The sequence below is a fragment of the Phaseolus vulgaris genome, chromosome 7 (genome assembly GCF_000499845.2).
Source record: "Phaseolus vulgaris cultivar G19833 chromosome 7, P. vulgaris v2.0, whole genome shotgun sequence".
NCBI lineage: Eukaryota > Viridiplantae > Streptophyta > Magnoliopsida > Fabales > Fabaceae > Phaseolus > Phaseolus vulgaris.
This window is the reverse complement of record NC_023753.2, coordinates 19,482,259-19,495,281: the sequence shown is the minus strand read 5'-3', so window position 1 is coordinate 19,495,281 and position 13,023 is coordinate 19,482,259. Positions and strand designations below refer to the sequence as shown.

The window sequence follows — 13,023 nt, the reverse complement described above, 5'->3', positions numbered from 1 at the left end:
ATATATATATATATATATATACACACACATGAATATCAGACAGTTTGAGCAGAACAAAAGTCATTACATAGCAATCAAAGTTAATTACAAGAGGTTTCAAGATGATAGAATTGAAGTGGCAGATGGGGGCAGTTAAGTTGGAGGCATGATTTTGCCATCGACCACTTCATTGGACACTGAAAACTCAGAGAGGTCGAGATCGGGGAATTTGCAAGCAAACTGCTCCAAAGCCGCTCCAAAGCCGGAAGTAAGAACTTGGGCAGCCTCAAGCTGAAGCTTGTCGATCTTTGTCTTGAACCCGTTGTTCTCTTCACGAACCCGGGTGATTTCAAGTTGAAGGTCGTTGATCTTTTGCGTGAACCCGCTGTTCTCCTCACGAACTCGGGCAAGCTCGGTAGCTGTCTCACTCAAATCTTTGGCTGCCTTATCCCGATCTTGCTCGACCTTGCCCAAAAGAGTTTCCCGCTCGGTCGACCTTTTCTCCAGTTTGGACATTTGCTCCACGTCGGACCTTCGGGCCTCCTCCAGTTCCGCGATTCGCTTCCTCATAGGAATGATTTTTCTCTCCAGCTCAACGGCGTCCTGAAGCTTGTCGTGCAGCTTCTTGTGCAGTTCTTTCTTGTCTTTACGCAAGCTTCAGAGCTCTTCGTTGAGAGTGTTCTCAACCCGCGAGAACTCTAGGCCTTGCATCATCATGTCGCACTTGACTTTCTCGGCCTCGGCTCTCGCAGTGCTTGCCACCTCCTGATGGATGCGGCAATCGAGCTCAAGTTTCTCCAAGGAGCCCTTCAACCCTTCAACGACAATTTGAGGGAGGCATTCGTCGGCCATGGCGTGTAGGCGCACGTTGAAAGTTCTCAAGGCTTCTTGGAGGGAAGCTGGGAGGCCCGGTGTTGGAGGAGGAGGTGGGGGTTGGTGCTCACCACCACCCTCGCAGAGTTGGATGGCAAGGGGAGTCTCGAGGCGTGGTGGGGAGGCGGGAAGTTCTTCGGCGGCTTGAGAAGAGGCTTGCATATCGGCAAGTTGTTCAGGCACAGCTTTAGCAACTGAGGCGTTTGAAGCAAGAACGTTCCCAGCAGACTCGAATGGCGTGGAGGCGCTGGGGGGGTTCTCGATGAAGTCTGGGGCGGCGCTCTCAGTTGCTGGGGGCTCGATCGCAGCTCTCCTCTTCCTCTTGCAAACTAGCCCGTCCTCGGTGCTTTCGCCTGCCTCCTCATCCGACACCACCCTGGGGCTTTCCTCTTAGCCTTTTTGAGTGGTAGTTTCTTACGCTGGGGGGCTAGAAGAGCAGCGACAGCGGGTGGGCCGCCTGGCGGAGATTGGCCTTGGGCAGCGACAATCTCTACAACAGAGTTCAAAATAGTTTGGGAGCCCGCCGCAAGGTTGTGGAGCTTGGCTATAGAGTGTAGCTCAGCCATCCTATCCTTCCCCAGCACCATATCTGCATAAAGAGGCCAACAGTTACCAACCAGCACAAAAATTCGGCAGTTAACAATGCACAGGAAGATAAGCAGTGTAAGACAATGCATGGGGAAAGTTAAAACTATAAGCAATTCAGAACAACAACATCAAAGTAAAGACAGGGCGATGCAAGTTTAAACTAGGGGAACTCAAGGACTCAAGGACAAACCTATGTGAACATCCAGCTGGCCTTCGTGAAACTCGTAGGCGATGATGGAGGAAGTAGGCAGAGTCACGTTGGAAGAGGCAACTCTTTTCACAAGTCCTTGTCGAGCTCCCCCATTTTTTTTCTGGCTCCCTGGCCTTCCTGAAGCTCGACTCTTTCTTTCCCTTGTTCACCCAGTACAAGGGAAACCCGTCGAGGAGGGAGGGGTCTCGGTCGTTGCAGCGAACGCGAACGAATTTTCCCTTCCAGTCCTTATAAGATGGAAAGGATAGACCTCCCGGCGACCCTGTTGAGGCTAACCCATAAACGATTGCCCGGGTTCTTGGCCTCGAACAGATAGAGGAACACGTCCACTGAGGCCGGATGTCCCAAGTGCGCGCAAGTGATTTGGTAGGCCCGGACGAACGCCCAACTGTTGGGGGCTATGTCGAGTTCAGACAGGAGCTCCCTCTCGAAGCGGGTGAAGGGGAATCGGAGCTTGACTTTCTTGAACATTGTTGCGTAGTTGAAGCAGAAGGGGCCGCCGTCGCTCCCCTGGTTATCAGTGCAGATAGGCTCACCAGGAAGACAAGGATGCACAGATACCTTGTCATCGTGTTCCTTGTTGAAAGAGAGGTGAGTTTGGTCACCTTTCTTGAGACGGAGGATATCGCGGTCGGAGTTGATGGATGAAGTCTCACCCAGCAGGGTTGCGGAGACCCACGAATATAGTTGCTTGTAGTTGGGAAGGGGCCTCACAACTGCGTTGGTGTGAGGTGGGTTTGGGTGCGCTTGGTTGGGTCGAGAAGGCGCGAGTTTCACGACCTGGCTCGAAGGGACGTCGGGGTCCCTTGGGGGGTCGCAGGAGGAGGAAGGGTTTGCCCTACGGGTGTTCGCCGGAGGGTTGCGAGGAGATGGATGAGGGTTTGGTGTAATTTTGGAGCAAGCCATCGAAGAAGCTGCAAGAAGACGAAAAGGGAAGACATGAGAGTTCGTAAGCAGAGAGACTCGACAGAAGAGAAGGAGATAGAAGAACAAGGGGGGGGGGCTCGCAGAGAAAAGGTCTAGAAACCCTAAACGCAGAAAAGGAAAAGCAAAGCAGAGAAAACATCCCACAATGCATGCACCAGACAGTTAATGGATGATGCAAACCGATTAAAATGCAACAAATATCAGTGGGAGTGACAAAAAAGTTACCTTTTGATAATCAGAAAGGTGTTTGGCAAGATGGAGATCAAGGGAGTCGAAGCGCTCGCTGAGGTGTTTCGAGAGTTTGGAGTAAGGAAGAAGATGATGATGAAACAGTGAAGTGGCGCGAAGTGTTTAAAGGTTGAAGAATCCCGAACGTTGCGAGAAGCGCAAGCAACGCGGAATTATGGTCGTTGATACGTCCACGTGTCGAGCGATCGAAGGGGATTGGTGAAGTGTCAAATCGATGAACAGAATGAGCGCCAACGCGAAAGGCCATGTAGGTCGCCAGAAATTTAACTGTATAGCCTTTTTTCTGAATAAGTCGCAGCTCAAGACTGGGGGGCTTGTGTACCGACCAGGTCACCGGTTGTGATGACGTGCCTGGCACGTGACCATGTGGGGCGTGCCCAGCAGAACACGTGGACAAGTGAGAAACGAATGGTTTAGGAGTGAGCATAGTCGCCGATTCATGGAACTGGTGTTCTACAATGAACGTGGCCGGTTGTCGCCGGGTTTGTGTGTCGTCGACGTGTTAGATAATGGGAGATCAGGTGGTCTAACGTCGCCGCGAGGAGCACATCGCCAGATCTCCTAGTAAACTAAGTTGAAGCTGCTGGAGGCTCAGAAGGGTAAGTCCAAGCGTATAATTTCAGTAAGATGATTGTTGTGCCAACATAGGGCGTGAAGGTCGTGTGGGTTGAAGGGAACAGCTTGCCCATCAGCGACAGGATTCCCAGAGTGGACATTCGTTGGTGGGAAGGTTTCCTCAGCTAGAACATGCATGGCGCAACATTGAGGAAGCTGCCACTAGCGACAAGCGAAGTCACAGAGATGGCGCCCACCGTGGGGCCGTATAAAAGGTGATTCCCAACCATAGTTCAAGTTTGCTGAAGTTTTGGTGTTTTCTGTCCAACCGCTTGTTGTCGCAGTCGGTTTTCGAAGTTCCCGCTAGATGATCCTACCGGTTGACCTAGCGCAAGAGCGTTGCCTCGTCACGATCCTCCTCACCAGCTTCACGCCACGTGCCCTTCAAGTCCACACCACAAATATCCTCTCTGAGAACCTGAAAAACACAAGGTGGCGCCTCTGCGGCCGGTGGCACTCCGACGCTCAAGTCAGTGACACGAACACCCAAAAACTGAGAGAAAACATACTCTGTAGAACCGTACTAAACTGCACACAACCGTAGTGATCAGCCGTAATGAAAAACGTACCTCTGCAAATTCTGTTAAGTTTACCTTTATAGCTAGGTTTTTTCTCTCTCCAGGCAGTTACGCTTTGGACGTGTGGCTCGCATCAAACCTGCACGTGTCACGGTCTGGGCTGGGGTCACAGGTAGTACCCAACCCTACACCTGTCATCATCTGAGCTAGGATAATCCGAGCGTCATTTCTCTATTGCATCCAACCCTACACGTGTTATCATCTGGGTCGGAGTAACAGGTAGCATCCAACCCTACTCGTGTCGTCATCTGGGTTGGGGAAACTTGAACGTTACTTTTGTGTAGTAACCAGCCGCGCGGCTAAGTCCTCTACTCGAGGAGCAAGCTAGCACGCAATATTCCCTAGAACACCACCTGACAAGGCAAGTATCGGGTGCAGCAAAGTGCGCCATCTCTGTGACATCGCTTGTCGCTAGTGGCACCTTCCTCAATGCTGCGCCATGCATGTTTTAGCTGAGGAAACCTTCCCACCAACGAATGTCCACTCTGGGAATCCTGTCGCTGATGGGCAAGCTGTTTCCTTCAACCCACACGACCTTCACGCCCTATGTTGGCACAACAATCATCTTACTGAAATTATACGCTTGGACTTACCCTTCTGAGCCTCCAGCAGCTTCAACTGAGTTTACTGGGAGATCTGGCGATGTGCTCCTCGCGGCGACGTTAGACCACCTGATCTCCCATTATCTAACACGTCGACGACACACAAACCCGGCGACAACCGGCCACGTTCATTGTAGAACGCCAGTTCCATGAATCGGCGACTATGCTCACTCCTGAACCATTCGTTTCTCACTTGTCCACGTGTTCTGCTGGGCACGCCCCACATGGTCACGTGCCAGGCACGTCATCACAACCGGTGACCTGGTCGGTACAGATTCATTCTAAGGAAAGTATTTGAGAAAATCTTTTATAAAAAATTCACCCCCCTCTTGTTCTAGCCATCAATCCTAACAGGATGATGATGCCATGAATAATGCAATTATAACCTAGTATAAAAAGAATGTAATTTCATGACATCAAATATGAAACACAATTTTAAGTAAACAAAAGTCATGAAAATATCTTAAACAAAATAGTAGAAGTTATCAAACACAATACTAGAACTTCATAAACATAATATTACATTACCAATGAAAATACAATGCTAGAAGTCCTCAAATAAAATAGTAAAAGTTATGATAATAATTCTCCAATAACAAACATACACAGACAAATTACACAAAAAATGAAATGAAATAAAATCACAACATATAAGTGAAAGACATGAAGGTAACGTAGAGTCTGAGATATCAAATCAACACCTAGTCATAAATGGAAACAATTTAGTCATGCGACGCTCATATGGCATCCCAAATAGTTGCTTAACTATGACTGGATGCTCACATAAAAACTCGTAGCATTGATCCATGACTTGTTCATCCTGGATGTTAAGCTCCACCAACATTGCCTAAATATCAAACTCAGAGTACCGATATGATGCATGTCGACGATGATGGTGTACATGCTCAACATATAAGTCGTTTCTTCGTCTAATTTCTGCAGCTACATCTTGTGTTGTGATAGCTTATGCACGAGCAATGTCAACCAACAACGAGACCGTCTGATTTCCATCCTTCATGGACGAAACACATTGTTGAATATTTGTATTCAACAAAGCAAAATGTTCATCAATTTTGTCCATGGTGGGCCCTTTTCTTTTTGATCCTCGAGACGAGGATGTGCCAGTAGAGCCCGCAAAAGACATAGAAGGAGTGTTAGAAAGAGTGTCACTTGATTGAATATGAGGGGCAGGTGACCGTGGGATGTAGTCATCTACCTCTTCAAAGTTCTGTTGCTCAAGGATATAATCCATATTATTGTCGTCTAGGTTCACACTAAAATTACTGATGTGCAAAGGTGAATTGATGTTGCGGCTGTCCTCACCTGACTTCCAGTGGCTTTTGTCATTAGACCACAAGTCTTCCATTAGGTTATAATGGCAAATGGGATCACATATTAGTACAATACAAGATGCACTCAAATGTATTTGTTATAAAACATACTTATGGCGGTACCTTGATCAAGTTATTGCAAACTTCATCCTCCGCTTCAAAACATTTGGTGGTATGGTTCCATGCGAAACCACTTAGTCCACCAAACAAATCATGTATTTCCCTCCACCTGTCCTTGAGGCTTTTTTGGCGATTTTTGACATGATTTTTCTTAATAACCGATAATCCAACCTCGTGTAGAGTCATAACAATGTTAGTATATCCCTGAGTGGTCCAAATACCGTCAATTATGGAACCTCAACGTGCCTCTTCAACCATTGCATTTAGAAGAATTAAATCCATCTCCTTCGTCAACTTAGTGAACTCTCTATAACTGCCTGATGAATCAAGAGCAACATTCTTGCTGCGACCATGTAAATAACTTAAATAAAGTTAGGAGTACAAGCATTGCAACAAAAGAGAAAAAATATTATATTTCATTAAATTAATTGTTTACATAATATTTCCACATTTCATTTGCTATAGTGTTTGTAATAAGTGAACCTAGTCTATAATCATCCCCACGAGCATGAGAAGGGGTTGGTTGTGTTAGAATTTTAGGCCTTAAACAAGAAGGGGTGAATTGTCTATAAAAGATTTTCGAAAGTTTTGAAAGTAGATTGAAAGCTAATGAGAAATCAATGAAGGAGAAATCAATTCAGCCAAAAAAGAAATCTATTTTATTATGTTTCCAGAAAATCAACCGGTTGTTTATGCAATTCAACCGGTTGTTTTTATCAGGAGTTAATAAAAACAAACCAAAACTGATTTAAATCAGATAAAGGATAGAAAGAATCACACAATAGATTTATACTGGTTCACTCTTATCTAAGAGCTACACCCCGTCCCCAGAAACCACTGGGTATTCCACTAAGCAAACAATAACCTTGATTACAAACCACACACCAAAGAGCTAATTTTGAACTCTTCAAGAACATACACCTCCTTTGGCAAACAACATACCACAGATCATATAACACCCTCTGGATCTGTAGAGAACACGTTTACACAGAATTACAGTATTCAAGAGAGAAAAGGAATGATCACACCTGATACAATCACAGATTGAATTCAAAATTTACAAAGCAATCCTATACCACTCTAAGAAAAATCCAAAGCTTGAAGCAAATCTTGGAGACAACTGATTTGAAAGATTTAATTTGATATCATAACTACCAGGAGCATAAAAAAATTATTTAAACTCCAAAACACTGTTAAAATCATTTAATGCAAAAGCCAAATCAGTTTTGAATCAATTAAAACGTATTTACCAAACTTAACAAATTCTGTTAAGGATTTAAAAAAAATAAAATTGGTTGAAATGTGAAAATAACCGATAGAATTGGTTTGATAGCAAGGTCAACCAATTTCAAGCTTTGTCAAAACCTGTTTCAAAAAACTAAGTGTAAAACAACCAGTTGAAACGTCAATTCAACAGGTTGATTTTTCACTTCTCTTTGAAAACACATCTTTTTCAAAAAATGATTAAAATCAAACAACCTTGGATTAAATCTATGAGTGGATTACAAATTCAAACTACCCAAAAACCACACACAAGCAACAACAAAGCCTTCAACCACTCTTCATGGATTTGGTGACATCAAAACTTATGTTCAACAATCTCCCCCTATTTGATGAAGACAAATCCCTGGTTGGCTTGTGTTGTTTTGTTTGAATTTGAAAGCACTTGCAAAACAGAAATTGTGCATGTAGCAGATAGCAATATTACCCAGGTTTAAAAAGCACCAATGAAACAGTTTTCATCATACGGTTTCCAACAAGAAAACTAGCAAAATTAGTGTGAAAACTAGTGTGAATGAGGTGCAAGATCAGAGCATACTACAACACAATAAACCAGACAATAAAGGGTACTAAGAACCCTAGCAAGGTACACTGTTTCTAAGACTGAAACTACTCTATACACTTATTGTTTCTTTGCCCTAATACTGACTTGAGCGTCGGAGTGCAAACGGCCGCCAAGACACCCTTTGTCTTTGCAGGTGAGAGGTTCTTCAACCCTAGGAAGTTGGATTCTCAGGCGGAGACAAGCAGGCTAAAGACTATCGTTCGAGTCAACCGACCATCAAGTCAACTGGCGAGAACATTTGGCGCCCACCGTGGGACCCGATAAAACTAGGTCCCACTCACAATCATGCTAAGAGTTTACCAGCAATATGAGGAGTATGAGGCAAGGGTCTGTCGCACCAACCGGAGGGGAAAACATCACCATGCAGCAAATCATGGTGACTATGCACGCCCAAAGTTGATCAGGAACGCATCCAGATCGACCTAGCCACGTCGCAAGGGAGTAACGAAGAGATGCGTAGAACCAATGAGGAACTGCGTAGGAGTTTGCAACAGGCAGGGTAACGTGTGGTGGATGAGAGAGTCCCGTCTATACCGCCCAGGGCTCTCCCCATGCCATTCTCTCAGGCGATCATAAACGCTGTGATACCAGCCACCTTCGTGGGTCCAAAGGCCACCTTCACAGGTGTAGAGGACCCGGAGGCTCATCTCACAACTTTCCATACCTAGATGATGTTGTCAGGAGGCTTTGACCCCGTGCATTGTAAGTTATTCATGAGCACGTTGACATGCACAACATTGGACTAGTTCGTCAGTCTACCTGATGGACACATAACATCGTTCGAACAGTTTTCAACACTGTTAAGGGAGCAGTATATTGTCAATCGGGCTCCCCCTAGTCTCTTACGATCTTTTTGTCGTAAGACAGTACCAGGGAGAGTCCTTGAAAGATTTCTTAAACAGATTCGGGGCATAAGTGGTGAAGTTGCACACCAAGGATGAAGACATGATAGTGCATGCTTTCAGGAAGGGAATCCTACCAGAACCCTTCAGTGATTCACTCATAAGGTGTCGCCCCAAGACCTTTTGCGAAATCAGGCGTCCAGTTGTGGCCCATATCGTCGCAGAAGAAGAAGTTACTGAGAAACGCGAAAGCATCGCCCCAACCTGACCTCGAGGAACAGGTCAACCTCAACATGTGAGAGTGTGTGAGGCGACGACAGAGAAGAAAGCCCAAGGAAAGCAGCAACCCTACGAGACCAGGAAGCCCCAAACCAGGGCACGCACAAGGGAGGACGCGCCCCCAGGCATAATTTTCGAGTAGAGTTGAAGGATCTAATCGCTATTCCTAACATAGCGGAAAGGCTGAAGACACCCCTGAAGACTGACAAAAAGTTCGGGCCCAACAAGAATGCTTGGTGTGAATTCCACCAAGCCTATGGCCACGCCATACGCAATTGGCTGTCGCTGGGGTACCAGTTAGATGAACTGGTGAAGAACGACTTCTTGAAGGACTACCTGCATGAGCCGCATGGGGCTCAGGCGTTGGCAGCTCCAGGAGGCGATCAGCGGCACGAGGTTCCCATTAATGGTGAGATCAACACCATTTCAGGAGGGTTCTCAGGAGGAGGACGCACCGCTTCTCAGCGGAAGAAGTATGCAAGAGAGGTGATGACGGTAGAGGTACAAGAGGTAGAGACTCTTGATGTCGACCTCGTCTTCACCAAGGCCAATCGACAAGACGTCATCCCACACGACAAGGATCCAATGGTGATCTCAGTGGTGACAGTGGGAAGAAAGGTGCATCGCGTCCTCGTGGACCAGGGAAGCTCGGCCGATGTGATGTTATGGTTGACCTTCAACAAGTTGCAGTTGTCTCCAGACCAGTTGAGGCATTACACCGACTGCTTGTATGGGTTTGCTGGAGACCAGGTAAAAGTGCGTGGACACATAGAACAAAGGACGACCTTCACAGATGGCATAACTTCCCACACTGAGAACATCAGGTACCTAGTTGTTAATGCTCCCCCAGCTTATAACATACTTTTGGGTAGATCTGCCTTGAACAGGATTGGAGCGATAACCTCAACGAGGCACATGAAAATGAAGTTGCCTTCCTTAGAGGGGACAATGATCACCATTAAGTCAGACCAGAAAGAGGCTAAGAAGTGTTATGAGAATAGCCTCTAGACGAAGAGAGGAGTGTTCGTTGTCACCACCCAGCCTCCCAGGGAAGAAGGGGTCACCCGAGCAGAGGTCGCCCGAGAGAGACGTCCCGAACCAGCAGAAGACGTGTTGGAGAGGGAGATCGGTGGGAAGAAGTTCAAGCCTGGCAAATCCCTAGCCCAAGAGACATAGAACCAGATCGCTGGAGTCATAGCACGACACCTGGATGCTTTTGCATGGTCTGCCTCAGACATGCCTGGCATAGATTCAGACTTCCTATGTCATCGTCTCACCATGGACCCCCAGGTTCGACCTGTTCGCCAGAGAAGAAGAAAGTTCAATGACGAAAGGCGTCAGGTTGTCAGAGAAGAGACGCAGAAGTTGCTCAGCGCTGGTCACATGAAGGAGATCTAGTACCCTGAGTGGCCCCTAAGTGGCTGGCAAACGTGGTATTGGTGAAGAATGCTAGTGGAAAATGGAGGATGTGCGTCGACTTCACAAACCTTAACAAGGCTTGTCAGAGGGACTCCTATCCACTGCCCAATATTGATGCTTTGGTAGACAGTGCATCTGGTTGCAGACTACTCAGTTCCTGGACGCCTTTTCTGGTTATAATCAGATCAGGATGCATCCTAGGGATGAGTGGAAGACAACGTTCATGACAAAGCTATCTTGTTATTATTATAAGGTGATGCCCTTTCGGCTTAAAAATGCAAGTGCAACCTACCAGAGGCTGATGGACAAAGTGCTAGCGCCCATGATAGGGCGAAATGTCCAAGCATATGTGGATGACATGGTGGTCACCTCCCAGCAGAGGGAGCAGCATGTAGCAGATTTGGAAGAGCTATTCACCACGATAGCTAAGTGCAGATTGAAGCTGAACCTTGAGAAGTGCGCCTTCGGGGTAGAAGCAGGCAAGTTCTTGGGGTTCCTACTCACTGAATGTGGGATAGAGGCAAATTCTGAGAAGTGCGCTGCAATCATAGCAATGAGAAGCTCGATCTCAGTAAAGGAGGTGCAGCAGTTGATAAGGCGCATGGCCGCTCTGTCCAGATTCGTGTCGGCAGGGGGAGATAAGGGGCACGCCTATTTCCAGTGCCAGAAGAGGAACAACAGGTTCGTATGGACCAGGGAGTGTGAAGAGGCATTCCTCAAACTAAAGGAGTACCTGGCCAGTCCACCAATGTTGTGCAAGCCGCAGCTGGGTAGTCCATTTCGTTTGTACTTCGCAATTACAGAACGAGCGATAAGTTCGGTCCTTATGCAAGAGCAGGACCAGGTGCAGAAGCGAATCTACTTTGTTAGCAAAGTATTATAGGGGCCCAAGGTGAGATACCAGGCCATTGAGAAAGCAGCCCTAGTGGTGGTGTTCTGAGCGTGAAGACTTCGCTAGTATTTCCAGAGTTTTACAGTGATAGTAATGACAAACCTTTCCATTCACAACGTCTTGCAAAATCTAGATGTAGCAGGAAGAATGGTGTGCTGGGCAATAGAGCTATCAGAGTTTGACGTACAATATGAGTCCAAAGGCCCTATCAAAGGCCAAGTTTATGCTGATTTCGTGGTGGAGCTCTCCTCGGCAGCCACGCACCAAGAAGGAGCACTTTTCAGATGGGTACTCTCTATAGATGGTTCCTCCAACCAACAGGGTAGTTGGGCTGGCGTCATCCTGGAAGGACCAAATAGACTGTTAATTGAGCAGGCCCTGCGGTTCGCTTTCAAAGCCAGTAACAACCAGGTAGAGTATGAGACCTTGATCGCCGGAATGCTGTTGGCTAAAGAGATGGGTGCGAAAGGTTTGCTGGCAAAGAGTGACTCCTTGTTAGTTATAGGTCAGGTCACGGGAGAAGACCAGGCTAAAGAACCTCAGATGGCCGCATATCTAGAGTACGTCCAGATTCTAAGGGAGACGTTTGAAGTGTTCGAGTTAGTCCATGTACCCTGAGAACAGAACGCCCGAGCTGACTTACTAGCAAAGCTCGCCAGTTCGGGAAAAGGGGGCAGACAGAGGACAGTCATCCAGGAGACTCTGAGGACACCTCGAACTGCCACAGATAATATGGCAGAAGTCCAGCAAATTAGTATTTCGGAGGGGGTGAAGAGGAGTCATTGGTCGTTGACTCAGGAAACGTTAAAAACACCCAGAATAAGCACGTACCCAGTTTCTAGGGAGATGTCGTTGCAGGTTTACCTAGTCCAAGGGGGCGAAACCTAGATGACACCTTACAAGCGTTACTTGGCTGACGGGATACTATCGTTAGAGCCTTCAGAGGCTAGAAAAATTAAGAAAAATTCGAACAAGTACACCTTGATCGATGGAGAATTGTTTAGACATGGTTTCACTCACCCTATTCTGGTATGTGTGAGTGGTGAGTAGTGTACGCACATCATGGAAGACCTTCTTGAAGGGATATGCGGGAGCCACATCGGTGGCCGATCTCTCTCATCAAAGGCCATTCACACAGGATACTATTGGCCAACCATGAGGGAAGATTACACAGGGTATGCACAGTGGTGCAAGCAGTGCCATCAACATGTTGACTGGCACAAGGCGCCTCCAGAAGAACTCAGATCGATCTATAGCCCATGACCATTTCATATTTGGGGGATCGACATTCTGGGGCTTTTCCCTTTTAGTGGTGCGGTAGATGAAGTACCTCGTGGTAGCCATAGAATACTTCACAAAATGGATAGAGGCTGAGCCAATGGCGCAGATCACAACCCACAAGATCCAACACTTTGTGTGGAAGAACATAGTATGCCACTTTGGAATCCCAAAATGGTTGGTGTCTGACAATGGCACCCAGTTTGCAAGCCAACAGTTGGGCAAGTTATGTACAGAACTGGGAATAAAGTAGGTATTCGCATCAGTTGAACACCCCCAGACAAACGGGCAGGTCGAGTCTGCCAACCAAGTTCTGCTCAGAGGTTTGAAGAGAAGGCTGAAGAAGGCCAAAAGGACCTGGGCAGAGGAGGTTCCTAGAATTGTGTGGGCCTAC

The 13,023-nt window shown here is 46.9% G+C and overlaps 2 protein-coding genes across 2 annotated transcripts; both read left to right on the top strand.

Moving 5' to 3' along the window:
- Positions 1 to 8,204: 8,204 nt before the first annotated feature.
- LOC137829211 (uncharacterized) lies at positions 8,205 to 10,048 on the top strand. The gene is made up of 2 exons (XM_068636007.1): positions 8,205 to 8,295; positions 9,216 to 10,048. The coding sequence occupies exons 1-2, from the start codon at positions 8,205 to 8,207 to the stop codon at positions 10,046 to 10,048; spliced, it is 924 nt and encodes a 307-aa protein (XP_068492108.1).
- Positions 10,049 to 11,444: 1,396 nt separating this feature from the next.
- LOC137829210 (uncharacterized) lies at positions 11,445 to 11,969 on the top strand. The gene has a single exon (XM_068636006.1). It carries the CDS (start codon positions 11,445 to 11,447, stop codon positions 11,967 to 11,969), a length of 525 nt encoding a protein of 174 aa, XP_068492107.1.
- The last annotated feature ends 1,054 nt before the right edge of the window (positions 11,970 to 13,023 follow it).